Source organism: Lissotriton helveticus, chromosome 9 (genome assembly GCF_964261635.1).
Source record: "Lissotriton helveticus chromosome 9, aLisHel1.1, whole genome shotgun sequence".
Lineage (NCBI taxonomy): Eukaryota > Metazoa > Chordata > Amphibia > Caudata > Salamandridae > Lissotriton > Lissotriton helveticus.
In genome coordinates, this window is record NC_136070.1 from 619,900,662 (window position 1) to 619,918,531 (window position 17,870).

At 48.1% G+C, this 17,870-nt stretch overlaps 1 protein-coding gene across 2 annotated transcripts in view; it reads left to right on the top strand.

Annotated features, from left to right (window-relative positions):
• The window catches only part of SIPA1L3 (signal induced proliferation associated 1 like 3), a 780,343-nt gene that overhangs the window by 670,885 nt on the left and 91,588 nt on the right, over nt 1-17,870 (top strand). For both annotated transcript variants that reach the window (XM_078660667.1, XM_078660669.1), the window contains one exon: nt 11,204-11,347. In XM_078660667.1, coding sequence (XP_078516793.1) covers nt 11,204-11,347 — 144 coding nt within the window. The remainder of the gene's footprint in view (nt 1-11,203; nt 11,348-17,870) is intronic.

Below are 17,870 nucleotides of genomic sequence, written 5' to 3' on the forward strand. Positions count from 1 at the left end.
GCATTGCTGCTTTTTGGCTTCTCCTCATCAGTAGGCCGTAACGACGAGGCCCGCGGGTCGTGCGACTCCGCACACGGAGCCCGATTGGTCGACTCTGAGCTTCCCTCCCTTTCCGGGACCCGGAGCAACCCCCGCCCAGCTTCGTACGTTCTATGAGGCGATGCGTGCCATCTTTGGGCAGACCCAGCCTGCCGGCGTGCCTTCAGGCCCCGCGAACTCGGTTGGGGGGGGGCCTACGTCTTTGCCAGCAGCTGCTGCGGCTCCGGCGCCACAGGCCCCCCCTTGGAGCCAGGCCTGGATCCGGATCGGCGCCAGTTGACCTCATTACACCTCCACCGGCTGCGCTTCCTCTGGCACCACTACTGCGTTAGGCGCCTGTCGGCACCCTGGCCGGCGGCGCCCCCAGCCTCCATCCCAACATGGGCACGGAGCCGGACCGCCGTCGGCCGACGCCAGATCTGGAGCTGATGGGCTCTTTGGTCCCTGCGTTGCCCCCTGCCATTTTCACCCCGATTAGTAGCCAGAGGAGGGTGAGGAGGACTGGAAGGGGTCAGGTGATCCTTTAACTGACTAGCTAGATACTGAGCAGGACTGGAGAGAGCCTGGGAGTTGCCAGTGGTCTTGACACTTCACCCGACCATGGCACGTTGTCTCCTCCTACCGTGGCACGGATAAAGAAGCATCATACGCTGTGGTGTTGCGTAGGGCAGACTAACCTCCTGACTGAGGTGCTTCAATCTTCTGAGCCCCTGTTGCCATTTAATGAGGCCAACACAGACATCCTTTTGGGCACGTGGTCCAGGCCCAACACGGGTCTCCCGTGGACAGGATGATTGCCCGACGCCACCACCCGGATCTTGGCGACCCCACTTTCCTCTACCAACACCCCACCCCGGAGATCTTGGTGGTCCAAGCCTCCACCTCCAAAAGCGCCTTCACTACTGCTCCACCGGAAAGGAAATCCAAGAAGCTGGACCATCTTGGAGAGAAAACTTTCTCTTCCATTAGCTTAGGACTGCGGTCCGTGAACACTGCATATCTCTTGGGCCGTTATACACACTCAATGTGGGATACAGTGGCGCACGTGCTGCCTCAGTGTCAGGAGGGGGCCTGGGCAGTGCTCTCCCAGGCTGTTGCCGCCGGGAGAGATGCAGCAAAGTTTACTACACGTTGTGGGCTGGACACCACTGACTTTCTGGGCAGGACCATTTCAACGTCTAGCTCTGGATGAGGTCCACTGGCTTTTCAGGGGATGTCCAGAACACCCTGATGGACATACCCTTTGATGGTCGTCTCCTTTTTGGCGACAAAGCAGACAACACCGAATAGAGCACTTCAAGGACTGACGGGCTATGGCCAAGTCCTTGGGCCTCTCTTCCCATCCCGCGCATTCTGCTTTTCGCCCCTTTTGTGGCTACACAAGTTACATACCTTCGGTAACAATATATCTGTAAGAAACATTAGTTAATTATAGATTCCTTGCCGCCCCACCCATCCTCCCTGTTCTGCGAACTGATTTCTAGGGTTAAGGACATCCTTTCAGGGCCGTAGTTTTGTGCACCAATGATCAGTGTCTTGAATGGTTGGAAAGTCGTGTACAGAACTGACGTTAGCACGCGAGGGCAGCGTCTATGTAGCTGCTGCAACGTCATCCCGGCGACGCCTATGACGGACGCGGAGCCGACCAATGCCACCGTCCGACACGTAGAGGTACTGCTGATGAAAAAACTTTACGGATCCAGTCTGACGCCTGGGGGTAATTCTAAGGTAAGGAATCTATAACTAACTAATGTTTCTTACAGATATATCGTTACCAAAGGTAAGTAACTTGGGCATCTCGTGCCACCGCTCAGTTCAAGACTCCAAAATGTATGATGTGCTGAAACTCCACCCCTCAAGCAACAGGAATAGCAATGCTTCAGTTGTGTCTCAACCCAGGGGGGGCCGCCAGCCTCCAAATCCTCTGGCAACAGGGACTACAGCTCAAGAAAGAGGCATGCCTCACTGACGACTGCTAAGTTACAGCATCTGAAATATTATACACACCTCACTGCGTCCCAAGAAATGCTGTCCAACGGTCACCGCAGCATCCTCTATGGGTCTGGCTCATCTTATCACCGCCTATGTCGCCAACACTCACCCCCCAGGCTTTCACCACCGGCACAGTTCTCTCGGTGCCAAGGCAATGGGGCAGAGCCTCCACTTCAGTCTCCCAGAAGTTCCCAATGTCACGGTGCCTCAGCCTCATGCAGCAGGCCGCAGTCAAGGTCACTCCAACGGGGGAGGGGGAGGCCCTCAGCTAGCAAGCAGCTCTCAATGGGCGTCCCACCGCATGGGGTGTCCCGGGTCACTCCGCACTGGGAATGCTCACTTCGCGTTCCACATGTGGGCCCCAACCATCTTTGCAGCGAAACCCCATTCAGGTCATAAGGGAGGGTCGGGGTGAGCTGCGCTGCTCCAACCCCTAAGGGCGTAGTCCACAGCAGTGCAGAGTCCCCGGGGGAGTGGCAAGTCCCCGCCAGCACTGATGGTTCTCTGCAACCTCCGCATCTCTTCTGGTCATGCTGGGACGGGGCCCGTAGATCTGGACCCAACCTTACCCTCCACACAGCTCCGGTGGTCAGAGGCCTCAGGAATGTTTGCCTCTGCCGCACCAGGTCTTCACACTGCATGCACATTCTCCCCAACCGGGCAAAGCAAGGATAGAGGCGCCAGGCAGCACACAAGGTAGAAGCAGTGCCGGGTCAGAGCTCCAAAGACCCACTGTGCAGTCACGGGTGAGCAGCGCCTCCACTGTACTTTCTGTTTAGCCCACTGCCGTATTGTCCGTGGAACATTCTTCTACTCTGGAAAAGCGGTCCCCTCCAGCGTTCAGCCGCTCATTTGTATGCAAGCCCAATCGATACCCTATACATATGCAGCGATTTGTCAGCCTCGACGGGGGCCGGTGGCATTTAGGGGCACAGGATTAATGCAGGTTCTGTAGTAGGGGATCTCTGTGTATAGTCATAATCTAGTGAATAGTCCCGCCCATGTGCGTGGACCCCGGAGCAATCAAACATAATCTCTTAAGTTGTCAAAACATGCAGAACTGCACAGACACTTAAGAGAGAATTTAAAGACAGATAATGCAGCCTATATCCACAGGCTACACTGTCCAGTACTTCAACTAGAAATTCCACCAAAAATCCACAAACAGCACAGCCTATCCAGATTTCTCCACAGAGAAACACCTTGCCTTTACCAGCAAAACCCTCTGGAATGATAGAGAGGAAGAAGTGGACAGACAAGCCCCATAGGCTGCCATTATGTGGCTCAGAACAGGATACTGTGCCTTTAAGAGAACTTTCCAGAATTCTCACAGTATCCCAGGATGCACTGCAGGTCCCTTTTACTTTCAGTTCTTTTTTCCGGCTCCTGCTTGCAGGACCCTGGAGCATTGAGCTCTCCCTTTCTAAGGGGTTCTTTAGTGATTTTTCACTTTTTCAAGTACTTGAGTGTTTTTCATTTGAAGTACTTGGTGCTCTCTTCCTTGTGTGTGTTTCTGAACACCCTTTTATTTGTCAAAATGCCTGCTTTGTTTGACAAATGTCCAGAGTGTTCGAGGAAGAAGGCCAAGTCGGACCCACACGAGGTGTGCATCATCTGCCTTCCCTCATCTCATGTCCCAGAGGAGTGTGACATTTGCCAGGGCTTCTCCAGCAGGACCCTGAGAGATAGGATGAAGATCAGGCTCCAAGTCCTGGAAGACAGAAGACTTAAGGCACAAGGTGGGTCTGGGCAGACTCCCTCTGCCCATGCTGAGGCCTCTGGAGTTCTCCCCAGGGGCAGGAAGACCAGCAAATGTCCCTATTCGTCGGCGTCGATTGCACCGACGACGGCGTCGAGAGGGATGACTGCAGTCTGTTCCCAGTCTCCCCAGGGCTCTGGGTCGAATCGGCGTCGAGGGAACTGAATAGACCGCCGTCGAGATCACCGGTGACGGTTTCATCGTCGTCGTCGAGTATTCGACGTCGAGAGGTGGCCCGGCGTCAGCGCTCGGCGAAGAAGAGGAGGTCGGCGTCGAGGGGATCCTTGACGTCGAGGATGACGTCGAAGTCTCGCAGGCGTTCGGCGGCGAGGAGACGCTCGTCGCCGAGGCGAAGGCGGTCGCCGTTGAGGAGGAGGTGTTCGCCGTTGAGGAGGAGGCGTTTGGCGTCGAAGAGAAGGCGTTCGGCATAGAGGAAGAGGCGCTTGCCGTCAAGGGACCGGCGGTCGCCGTCGGGGCGACGTTCTTCGATGCCAAAGAAGCGCAGAAGGAGTTCTGGCACCAGGAGTCATTCTAGCCGGCGGCATGTGTCGATAGGGGACTCTCCATCGCCTCAGCCTAGGAAGAAGGGAAAGTCACCGGGCTCGGTGTACTCTGAGGTGTATACACCTCCTAAGCCGAGGTCGACTCCACCTCCTACTCCCTTGCCCAAGGAACCTCCGCCCCAGACTCCCACCCCGCCTCTGCTTCCACCTCATCCTCAACCTCAACCTCATCCTCAGCCTCTTCCCCGGCTTCCACCTGACAGACCGCCTGCGGTTCCTCCGAGGACAGCTTCACTGCCACGATACCCGACTCCGCCTAAGGGGACCCCTCAGCCGAGGACCCCAGTCAGGCCAAGGTCGACTACTCCTGTGAGGCCTGTGGAGCGTCCGAAGCCAAGGAGATCGCGCTATCGATCCGGTCGGAGGGGGAGATCGCGAAGTAGTCACAGGTCGTCAACGAGATCAAGACGACGCCACAGGAGGCGCAGATCACGGTCCCACATGGACTCTTCTGGGACCAGGGACTACTCACCGGCTTTGCGGGAATCCCCTGGGACGAGGATGTCGCCCGTAGACGACATCGTCACATTCCAAGATGTTTTGCTGAGGGGTGCAGCTAAGTTGGGCATCACGGTGACGGTGCCTACGCCCACGACGTCCGTGATTTTCGAGACGCTCCACAAAAAGCACCTGTCTCGACCATTGCTGCCTCTAGTACCAGGATTGGTAGAGCCCGCCGAGGAGTTTTCGCACTCCCGCGGTGACGAAGGCTGCTCCCTGCTCCTTAAGAAGTACCGGGTCCTGGATTCTGACCCGGCTTTCCTTCGGATGGATCCGACACCGGACTCTGTCATAGTGACGGCGGCTAGGAAGCAGCATGCCACCACCCCGTCTTATACGGTACCTCCTGATAAGGAGAGCCGCTGGATAGACTCGGCAGGCAGAAAGGTCTGTGGGACGGCATCTACTGCAATGAAGGTGGCCAGTGCCGCGGATTTGCTAGGGCGATACGATCGTGCCCTATGGGAGTTCCTCCAGCAATTCGCTGAGCTCCTTCCTCGAGAGAAGAAAGAGGACTTTCAAGAGATTCTGAAGGAGGGGATGCTGGTGTTGAACCAACTTATCAGCGCTGCGGCTGATGTGTCTCTTCTGGCGGCACATGGGTACTGTCATGGTGTCAACCAACGACGCCACGCTTGGCTTCACCTTACATCGCTCAAGCCAGAGGCTCAGCAGCGGGTGGCCAATCTGCCTTTCTCGGGGGAAACCCTATTTGGCAAGCATGCGGATGACGAGATGGCCCGCATGAAGGCGGAGGCCGAGACCCTGACGGCTGTCGGGTTGGAGAAGCCCAAGGAGAAGAAGACCTACCGCCCATTCCAGAGAAGGTCTGGGGCGTGGGCAGACTTCAGGACAGCAGCAACAACAGCAGCAGCAGTTCCGAAGACCCTTCTAGAAGCGCCAGATGGGCAGAGGCGGCCAGCAGTCCGCAGCAGCGAACAGGGGTCCGGCTGGGTCTCGGCCCTGAGCGGTTACTTCCCCTACATCCGTTACCCGCTCCGGTGGGGGGAAGCGTTCAATTTTTTTCTGGCAGAGTGGAGAAAAATTACTCAGGACAAGTGGGTGCTGAATATTGTTTGCAATGGATACAGTCTTCGGTTCACCAGCCCGCCTCCAGCAATTCCTCCGGTCAGCTCACAGTTTCAGCTGCGCGAGCTCCAGGCGGAGGCCGATATCCTGTTAAGTAAAAGGGCGATAGAAGACGTACCTCTGTCTCAAAGGGGAAGAGGTCTGTACTCCCGGTTCTTTCTGGTTCGCAAGAAGGACAAGAACGAGTTCAGGCCCATTCTGGATTTGCAACAAGCAAACAAGTGGATTCGCAGAGAGAAATTTTGCATGCTGTCGTTGCATCAGATTTATCCTCGGCTGCAACAGGGAGACTGGCTCTGTGCTATAGACCTACAGGATGCGTACTTCCATGTGCCCATTGCACACAAACACAGGAAGTTCCTGCGATTCCAAGTTGGCGCCAATCATTATCAGTACACTGTACTGCCATTCGGGCTGAAGTCTGCGCCCAGAACATTCTCGAAGTGCATGGCAGTGGTAGCTGCACACCTGAGGAAGAACAAGGTGTTTGTCTACCCGTACCTGGACGATTGGTTGATCAAGGCCTCCTCCTTCTCTGAAGCTCAAGCGCACTTCCAGAAGACGTGCGTTCTCTTGAACAAGTTGGGGTTGCACATCAACATGTCCAAGTCTGTCCCGACTCCGTTCCAGTGCATACAGTACTTGGGATCCTCCATCAATACGCTGTCGGCAAGCGTGTCTACTTCGGAGGAGAGACGATTATCACTCCTTCGGAATGCTCAGGCTCTTATGACCGCTCCATCTACAACAGTGAGGGCGGTGTCTTCTCTACTGGGCTCTTGTATCTTCCACACGCACGGCTGCACATGAGACCATTGCAGGAGTGCTTGGAGGATCAGTGGGATCAGAGGAAAGGATCTTGGGACGACAAGATACGACTGTCTCTGCATGCTCTTCAGTCTCTGAAGTGGTGGTGTTCAGCGGAGAATCTCCTCAGAGGGGTTCCCTTCCACAAGGACATTCCCACACAGACTATCGTGAGGGATGCGTCTCTCCACGGCTGGGGGGCGCACTCCGGAGACTTACAGATACAAGGAACGTGGTCCTCGACGGAGTCCACGTATCACATCAATTTCCTGGATCTCAGAGCTGTTCACTTGGCACTGAAGGCCTTTCATCAGTCCTTCCAGACCAACTCTCTGCTTGTACAGACGGACAATACGACCACGATGTATTACCTCAACAAGCAGGGGGGCTCGAGATCGCGCACTCTGTCGCAGGGGGCGCATGCGATCTGGCGCTGGCTTCTAGCCAGAGGACTGACGATAACGGCTACCCATCTACCAGGTGTGCAGAATGTTCCGGCCGACGCACTGAGCAGACTGATTCAGGAAAACCACGAATAGGTCATAAACGACGAAGTACTAGGAGAAGTCTTCGCAAGGTGGGGGACTCCAGACGTAGATCTGTTCGCCACCGCCGAAAACAGCAAATGCCGAGACTTCGCCTCCAGGTACTACCAGCAGGGGACGCTGGGGAATGCGTTATGGATCAACTGGTCGAACAGCCCTTCACAGACTTCCTTCTTCCAGATCCCTGTGATCAAAGATTTTTTGGAAGGCTTGAAGAAAGTGTTCCCTCCTGTCCGGCTTCCTTCGCCTTCATGGGAATTGAACGTGGTGCTGTCCAGATTGATGAAGGAGCCTTTTGAACCTATTCATAAGGCTTCGTTGCAGCACCTATCCTGGAAGGCGGCGTTCCTCGTGGCCATTACATCGGCCCGCAGGGTGAATGAAATTCAGGCGTTGTGTTGCCAAGAACCTTATACTGTATTTCATGCTGCTAAGGTTGTTATGCGTACTCACCCTAAATTTCTTCCAAAGGTTATATCTGATTTCCATGTTAACCAGACCATAACTTTACCTACGTTTTTTCAGAATCCTTCATCTCCAGCGGAACGGTCCCTGCATTCCCTGGATGTTAGGAGGGTGTTGAAATTTTATCTGGATAAAACCAAGGATATTCGTAGGTCAGACCAATTGTTTATCAATTATGGATCAGTCAGGACCGGTCTTGCTACCTCAAAACAGTCCATCTCGAGGTGGATTGTGTCCTGTATACAATTGTGTTACCAAAAGGCTAATAAGACCTTAGGGGGTAAACCTAAGGCTCATTCCATCAGGGGCAAATCTACACGACTGCTTTGCTACGTAATGTTCCAATTGCAGAAATCTGCAAGGCGGCCACTTGGAAGTCGGTCCATACCTTTGCTAAGCATTACTGTCTGGACACTGATGCCAGGACAGACGCTCAGGTTGGGCAGGCTTCGCTGCGAAATCTGTTCGCACAGTAGTGGTGTTATTTTCTTTTTCTCCACCGCCGCTTTGGTGTGGGGATGGGCTTGCCATTCTATTCACTAGATTATGACTATACACAGAGATCCCCTACTACAGAAGGAGTAGTTTCTGTCCTGTAACTCCAGTTCTGTAGTAGGGATATCTCTGTTATAGTCATAAGCACCCGCCCTCCTCCCCGGTGGAGAGAGACATTCATGTAAGGAATGCTACAGGTCTGGCGTGTTACGCCTTCAAAAAGAACTGAAAGTAAAAGGGACCTGCAGTGCATTCTGGGATACTGTGAGAATTCTGGAAAGTTCTCTTAAAGGCACAGTATCCTGTTCTGAGCCACATAATGGCAGCCTATGGGGCTTGTCTGTCCACTTCTTCCTCTCTATCATTCCAGAGGGCTTTGCTGGTAAAGGCAAGGTTTTTCTCTGTGGAGAAATCTGGACAGGCTGTGCTGTTTGTGGATTTTTGGTGGAATTTCTAGTTGAAGTACTGGACAGTATAGCCTGTGGATATAGGCTGCATTATCTGTCTTTAAATTCTCTCTTAAGTGTCTCTGCAGTTCTGCATGTTTTGACAACTTAAGAGATTATTTTTGATTGCTCCGGGGTCCACGCACATGGCCGGGACTATTCACTAGATTATGACTATAACAGAGCTACCCCTACTACAGAACTGGAGTTACAGGACAGAAACTACTCCATATTATGGGACCTGGCAGGAGCTCCGCTCGAACGTGTCTAGCTGGCTATTTTGCTTGCCTCGTCCCTTACTAAATTGAAAGATATCTAGGCTTTCTACACTCTCAAGAAAACCCCCAATGCTAAGTTGTCACACCTGCCTTCAGAATTCTCTGTTCCCTGGGTGGTCCAACATATTTTCCTCTGCAATAGCAAGTGAATTCTTCCCCTGGGTGCCCACCATGGCCCGCAATGGAAATTCTGTTGATTTGGGCTTTTAAATAAACTATACTGTTGATAAAGTAATACTGAATCTGCTCTAATCAAAATTCCAGTTGTCAGGGAGTGTTACAGGATGGGCTGCGAAATATCAGACTTCAGTGAACTCTGTGCACAACACAGTTGCCTGCTAGTTCATTCCTGCCCCAGCTATAGAATAGTCTGTGGCAGTTCAGTTTGCTTTAAGGTAGACTTACACAAAGGAAATTTCGGGCCTAGTTTGGAAGCCTACGTCTCTTGCTGACGCAATCAATTCCAAGAGGTTAGAGTCCGTTCTCATACATATACCAGGCTTCACTAAGCCCTTATTTGGTCGCAGTTGGTGGTATTAATTCCAGGTATTGGCGCCACAAAGGAAAGTACACCTGTGTTATTTGCAACGAATAGTTATTTTATTTTGACGGTGCCAAAAGGAGAAGAGAACCACACTCTCTCTTCTAATTCGGCAAGGGCCACACAAAACAGACTCCTTAGCACACGTTAGATAATTCAGAATATATATATGTAATTTTCATCATACAACAAAATACATTCTTAAATAATTGGATCCTTATTAGTCAAGGTGTTCTTTGGTGTTGTTTTATTTCAGGATACGTCACAGCCAACACGTGTTTCGTCGTAATGGGAATGTAACCCACGACTTTCTCAAGGCTAGTCTTCTTAGTGATGCTGTTTAGTAGTTGAGGTGATATTTCCAACCCTCAAGGGGTTCTGTTAGAGGGGACCTTGTTCGTATCACGCGGTTCTTGGCGCAGTATTCAATATTTAGGTATTCACAAAGGCAGCTTTCGCTGTTACATCTAATTCGCGGACTCCGTCCCCTCTGCTAAGTATAGGAAGCAGTGAGCCCTTATGAGAGCTTTGGTTTTTGGGGAAGGTGGACGATGACTGGCCCTCCTGATGTCTAAGGGAGCTGGGAGGCATGATTGATCAACTGTTGATGAATCAGACTGAAGGTAGTTGCTTTTAGCCATTTGGCACAAGGCACAGTGGAAAGTATACTGTCCTAGCAGTCTTGAACAGGACAACAGTAAAAGATCCTAATAGGCCAATCTGTGAGGGTTGACTGTAGGGCATTGCAAAGTCGTCCAGAGGATGGGAATTTATATTAAAATCTTAAATGTTGTATTAACTACAGAGTTTGACCTCTCTAAACCATCATGCTCATACGGGTTGGACTCTTGTCACCCTCTTTGCCAGTGGCAAACAAGACGAAATTATAACAATGGTCAAATATTTCTTCAAGACTTCACAACCTCCTTCCACAGCGATGAAAAGAGGTCCATTTAAAACATTCATTAGCTGTCCGAGATATAGTGGAACAGAAACATACTTAAATGGAGACAACCTTGAAGATGCATCTTTGGCACATACACTCAAATAGTATTTTCGGGGGAATACCATTATTAGACCAAAGATGATGGATATTGAGAATTCCCCAGTTTTCAACATGTCAGCTTTTTAGGTATTGCAAGTTGAAAACAGCAAGGAGACATTGGAAAATGGAAGTGCACCCAATATGAACATAGCAGCAATCGAAAAAGAGAATTTAAAGATCCTGTTTGTGCCCCTACAACATGCTAATGAACACACCTACAGGCAGGAAATACCAATGGAGGTCAGTTGGACACTCTATACTTCCAATCTAAAGCAAAAGCTCCACTTAAGTGAATTGCAGCAAAATTAAACTTTATTTATCTTGTAGTGTTTTTCCGGAATATAGCATTCTTATAACGGGACTATAACTTGTATTGTGGCACTTTGTTAGCTTGATTGTTCTTCATGGCTATTTTAAACTGGTGCCCTACTTTTGTGGATAGTGGAAGGTAAAACAAGACTGCAGGGCTCTCTCTACGATGCACCTTACTAGGAAAACTTCACCCTTGTTTACATTTAGTGATTATCATAGTAGTACGTAGATGTTTTCCTTTCGTGTGGCATATTTAAGAAATTGATGTTTTCAATAACAAATGTGAATTCTGACTTTATTTTCTGTTTTTTTCCCCTCACTTTAAGCTAATCTCTCTGCATCAGAGCTTTCACTTACGGATATTCGTGACAAGCCCGTGCGGCGCATAGATCCAGGAATGATGCCTCTCCCTGACACAGCAGCAGGCCTCGAATGGTCCAGTCTGGTCAGTGCTGCTAAAGCCTTTGAAGGTAATAGGATGCGTGTCTATAATAGTTTACCTTTACAAATATTCAAATTTGCAGGTAGTCCACCAGTGGTTTCCATATTTCACTAAATATATATATGTTTGCCCCTTTCATATCATAGGTTAACATTTCCATTGCTGTAATGCTCCATATCTCCTTTAACCAGACTGTAATTGTCGGTGTTTACTCCTTTTTCATCAGATTGCTATTATCTGTTTCACTGATTGTATCATTGTAATACCAACTGCCCGAGATTCCTTGACATAGTCTCTTAAGATGGTAGTTGCTGTGCAAGTATAGGGACACCTAGGTCATGTGGTATTGGATATCTCAGTACGCTTATCCTATGGCCCATTACTTCCTTCTGCAATGCTTGTAGCCTTGTGCGCGGCCACCATATATTTATCCCATCCCACAGTTTCTCCAGCAATCCCATCAGTATTGGGATACACAACTTTGAACTTCCTAGGGTTCAGATGCCAGTTGTACAATAGCTTAAATTGCATTTCCTGGTTTTGAACACTCCTGACAGACTTCGGTATGAGCAGGCATAATTTATGCCTGAACAGTTATTTGCCTGTTTAGTGCAGTCTCCTTGGTGGTCATAAGCATTGTACTCAGGTGCTCAGAAACATTGAGATTTCCTTCAATGTGATGTTAATGTTTGATATGAGACCCTTTGTGGTACTTATGGGAAAAATATTCTGAAAGGGAATTCATTCTCGTGTGTCTGCTTCTTTACTGGATTTAGTGCAAGCCTCTCAACCCTTTCTTATTGAAATTGTCTGCTGCACAACGTAATCACTCCTGAGTGGAACGTGACCCAGTATTCCACAGTCTTCATCTCTATTTGGTGTTGACATCCACCTTCGAAGCCGCTGTTAATCCCGGATTAGCTTTTTTTAAGTGAATGGGGATTGGAAAAATGCTAGTTCATCCGTCAAGGCCTCATCCTGAGATTACAATCTATTCTTCTTCGGAGGCTATATAAGATCCTGTTGGGTCTGGCCCATCAAGGCATGTTCCATATGTTTTCAAGCTTTCTCAGACTCTCTCATTGATGGCTGCAAATGCTGTCTACAACCAGGCTGTTTTGAATGGAAGACCCAGCCCGCTCTTTTCTCTAAGCTCCTGTACCGCCTTTCGGGTCACGGGCAGGTGACAACCTCCCAAACGCAATTCTCAATATCATGCTACAGTTTACGGTGCTGAGTTTTACGGATGAGAACAGGTAATCCCTGAAAAAAGGGACAAAAGGCGTGGTGGAAAAGTCTTCTTCCTAGGTGGCAGTAAGTAAGTAATTAAGTAGCATATTTGTAATGCACTTGAATGCCGAAGCGTCTTGGCGCTGAGGGTGGCGTGTCGCATGTTGTCCAGGCAAGTAGCAAAATTATTTTGGGGGGGAAGAGCCAGGTCTTGATCATTTTCCTAGACTGATGCCTGTTAGGCTGTAGCCTAATGATGAACGGCATCCTGTTCCAGAGTGTGGCTGCCTGATAGGATAGGCTTTCACTCCCCATCAGGCTTTTTGGATTTTAGGAACCTGAACAAGCCCTGTGTTGGCTGATCTGAGTCTCCGTTGCGGGGAGTACCAGAGGAATAGTTTCTGCATGTCCAAGGCTCCCTCACCCAATAGTGCCTTATGTACCAGACAAAGGGGATGCTTTCTGTCATGTTTTTTTAACATCTGCAATCCATGGACCGTAATAGTCTGTATACAGCCTATGTAACATGAGCATAATATTAACCACCAATGATCAGATGTCATGCTTCACCCATTAAAGTGGCGACAGTCCCTCTATTCTTTCAGGCTGTCTATGACCCACTGAAAAAGATAATATCTCAGATTTCTCATGGTTGACATTAAAATGTGATATGGAGCCATAGTCTCATAACACAGTCCGTATTGATGGGAGTGATTCTTCCTGGCTAATCATTTCTTTGCACTGTTCTATCTGCAAATAAATTGATTTTCTGCAGAGGCCCCCTAACGGTTATCCCATCAGTGTCTCTTGTTTGCGTAATTTATTATGCCAAGAGTTCCACTGAGATGGAAGATAGAAGTGGAGACAGGGGCGTCCCTATCTCATGCTTCTACCTAGCAGTTGCTATCCTACTTTGATTATACTTACTGTCCTAGGTGCCACATAACTAATCCTTATGAATGCCTGTATGACCATTCTGACTCCATCCTGCACTAGTATATATATATATATATATATTTTTTTTTTTTTTTTAAATGACCACTTCAATGACCCATCAAAGGCTTTCTGTGCATGATGGGTGACTATTACCATCTGGATTTTCCTCCTATTTGATTTTTCATTTAAGTGCAGCACCCTCCTAATGTTACCAAAGATGAACTTATTCTTTATAAACCCTGATTATTCTGTGTTAATCTAATATGGCATTATTGTTTCCAATTGTGAGGGCAGTATCTTAGTATACATTTTATAATCGGTGTTTATTAATGATATCGGACTATACGAAGTGCTTTAATTTTTTTGTTTTCCGATTTCTATATTAACACTATCTCAGCTACCTACATGGCCTCATTGATCGAACCTGAGTTCCTGAACGCATTATGTAATTTGCCAGTTTGGGGGCTACCATCAAACAGAATTTCTTGTAAAACCCATTTGTCAGCCCATCTTGGACACAGCACTTTCTACACTAATAGCCCTTTAATGACTTGTTGCACCTTTTCTACTTTATTTCCTGTTCCATTAACTTTGTTTCGACAGGATATGGCTTAGGTAGGCTGGGTAAGTTTCCCAAAAACATCTCAAGGGCCTCTGTTGCAGAGAATGGCTACTTTTTCTCTTGCTCTGATGTCTTACTTTGCTAGTTAAAACATTGGGGATCCAGGCTTTCTCTCTCAATATTTTGAACCTCCATACGAAGAGTTTGTTGGTTACGTTTGCCTTTTCATAAAAGTGTTGCTTGAGTCTCAATAGTACTCTTTCCGGAGCATTTAGATAACAGATTGATCTGCCCCCTAGGAATTTCCATCTCAGAGTCTAAACAGATCCCTTCTCTCTATACCAACGCATCAATAAGATGTTCTTACAGATTCTCCACAGTGAGCACCCAGATATACCTATTGTTGACCTGCTGAGCTGAGGCATTTTCCTCTCATTACCTCCTTCATTATGCCCCATCGGACCACCTGGGAGACCTCATTCACCTAATTTAGCTTAAATTCTTGTCTCTATGTTCTCTTAGTTGTGATACATTCAGCCTGTCTGTTAGCAAGGACGAGTTGAATTTCTACCTTGTATATTTCTTGTGTATGCTCTACACATTTCAATTCCACACCACAGGGCTTGATCTGAGATTTTAGTCTGTCCCACTTCAACCCTGTCTAGACCAGCAGTTTGTCACTACCCTGAATAAAATCATTCCTGGGAAAGGTGCAGTGGCTGTGTGAGAAGTATAAGTAATTCCTCTCCAGTGGAAGCACTCACCTCCATGTATTGTGCAACCTCTGTTCCATTTCAGACAACAGCTTAAGTGTAGAATGCAACATATCTGCAGTGGTATGTGTGTGTGTGTATATATATATATATATATATATATATGTATAGTACCTACTGGCGGTCGGCAGTAGGTAGTTATAGTTAGGACCGATTTTCCATAGGAAATCCGTAACATTCTATTTGGTATAATTTTGGCGCCGGTTGACGAATCTTCGTGAAATTTTCAAAACTGGTGGAGCGCTCCTGTCTGCTCCTATCCTGAAAGTCTCGGGGTGATTCGTCAAGCGTGGGCTGAGAAAAAAGGGGGGTCCTAAAACTTGTTTTCCCCGTGCAATTTCCCATAGGAACCTTTAATCGCAGCTACAGCACGAACTGCTGAACAGAATTCCACCAAATTTGCCAAAGAGGTAGCCCTTGGATCAGAGTCGTGCCTTTTGCTTAAATGGTGTAAATCCGTTCCGTAGTTCCTGAGAAAATCAAAATCACATATATATCTATGGGCACGCAGGATCCGCGCACCCTGCCGAGCACCAGCTGTATGCTAATTGGCTGTCAACACTCCAAACCCGGAAGTGTTGGCAGCCATCTTGTGCCTCGGTAGAACCGAGGCACAAGAAACCTAAGAAAAAAACGTGAAAAGGGGACAGGGTAGAAACAGCCTGACCCTCTAGGCCTGCGCAGGGGGTCCCACAAGGACCCCTAAGGACAAAAAAAATGTTTTGTTTTTTAACTATTGGCAAAATCCACGCAAAGTGCGCGGATCCTGCCGAAAAAAAACAACAAAAAAACAAAGCGCGATCTCCCGCGCTTCTATGCTAATTAGCCCCTGGGGGGTCCAAGTCCTGGGGGCATGTTGAAAATAAAGTGTGGCTGGGGCCAATCCCCCCCCCCACACTGCCCGGGGACCGCCACCCCCGGGGCAAATGTGAATATTTGTAAGGGGGCACAAGGCCCCCCTGCAGCCCCGAGGACTGGGACCGCCAACCCCCGGGGCTTCATTGTTTAATGTTGGGGGGTCTCTAAGGCCCCCCCCCCCCCCGAGCCCCGGGGACAGCTACCTCCCGGGGCTCGACTTAATTGACATTGCGGGGAGCACACAGACCCCCCGCAGCCCCGGGGACCGCCACCCCTGGGACTTTTATTTTATTATTAAATACTCTGTGTGGGGGGGCTCAACCCCACCCTCCCACACATCCTGCGGACCGCCACCTCCCCGGGGCACTAAAGATTCAATTTGGGGGGTCCGTGACGGACTCCCAAGTCCTGGGGACCACACCCCCCGGAGCTTTGTAAAATATGGGAGGGGGTCCACGCGGCCCCCCTCCTGGAGCCTTGACGTGGCACTGGGAACCGCTACCCCCCAGGGCCGGCTCCTGCAGTGTCCCGGGGTGCCCACCATAACATGTCTGAAACCTATGGTTTTTTCAGTGAATGAATATAGATATATATATATTCACTGAAAAAACCATAGGTTTCACACCAGTTATAGTTAGGAATTAGCATTTAAAAAACATATTAAATTCACTGAAAAAACCATAGGTTTTACACCAGTTATAGTTAGCTGGGAATTTTACTCGCATAAAACCATTGAAATTCCCAAGTTATACTTATTGGTCTCACTATAACTTGCGCGTGCAATGCACTGCTGATGACGTCACATATTACATCACTCATGACATGGTCAGTGACATCACTCATGACATCACTGATGACACCATCCAGTGAATTTGTGTCTTTCTGAAAAATAAATAATAGTGAGTAATGTTTAAATATTTAAATATATGTATTAATGTCACACTTTGTGTATAAGTGGCTGCATGGGTTGGTGTGTAGTTACATGTGTAGGTATATGGGTTATTAGATGTTTTTCTTAGTATCAGTATAAGTGTTTGTATGGTTTGGTGGGAGTATTACTTAGCACAGATGCATGAATGACTGACTCTCTGTTTGTATGTGTTTTCAATACAGCACATGTGCAGGACTGTATGGGGGGATGTGTATGTTAGTGAGTGAATGACTGTCTCACTAGTGTCTTTATCAGTAACTACATATGTTTTAATGTAGTATATGTGAATATTGATGTATATAAGTGAGTATATGTGAGAGTGAGGGATTGTAAGAGTTCCTTTTTAAATTAGTATGTGTTTCTATAAGTGATTGTTTAAGAGAGTAAGTATGTGTAAGTTTCCTTAAAAGTAAAGTGGTAGTGTGTGTATAACTGTATATGCAAATAAATGGATATTTAGTAGTTTATTTGCATGTGTGAGTATGTGTGACAGTATCTTTTGGATGACTGTCGGTGTGTAACAGGATGTATAGGTGTATCGCTACATATGATGAGTGAGTATATGTATGACTGACTACATAGAACTGTTGGTGAATGAGTGGATGTGTATATAGATGGTGGAATTACTGAATTGGTTGTTGTAACTGGTATGGGTATCTCCATTTTTTTGAAAATTTTAGTTTCTATTTTTGAATATGTGTTTCGAGGGTTACATTACATTGAAAGGAGGTCTGTCACTCTGTCACAAGGATGGTGTCATCAGTGATGTCATGAGTGATGTCACTGACCATGTCATGAGTGATGTAATATGTGACGTCATCAGCAGTGCATTGCACGCGCAAGTTATAGTGAGTCCAACTAACTATAACGTGGGAATTTCAATGGTTTTATGCGAGTAAAATTCCCAGCTAACTATAACTGGTGTAAAACCTATGGTTTTTTCAGTGAATTTAATATGTTTTTTAAATGCTAATTCCTAACTATAACTGATGTGAAACCTATGGTTTTTTCAGTGAATTTCATAGGTTTTTTAATAGCAAATCTCTATAGGTATGAAATAATATTTTTATAATGAATTTTATATTGTATAAATATGTAATTATTTTTTTTTTTTTAATTAAAATATTTTTTGCCAGGAGCGCTCCCGGGGCGCGTACCGGTGAACGCACGGGTAAGCGCAATGTTACGGCGCGTACCGGTGAGCGTCCCGTTAGCGCTATTCCCGTGAACGAAAACAACATCGTGACGTATCGCGTAGCTG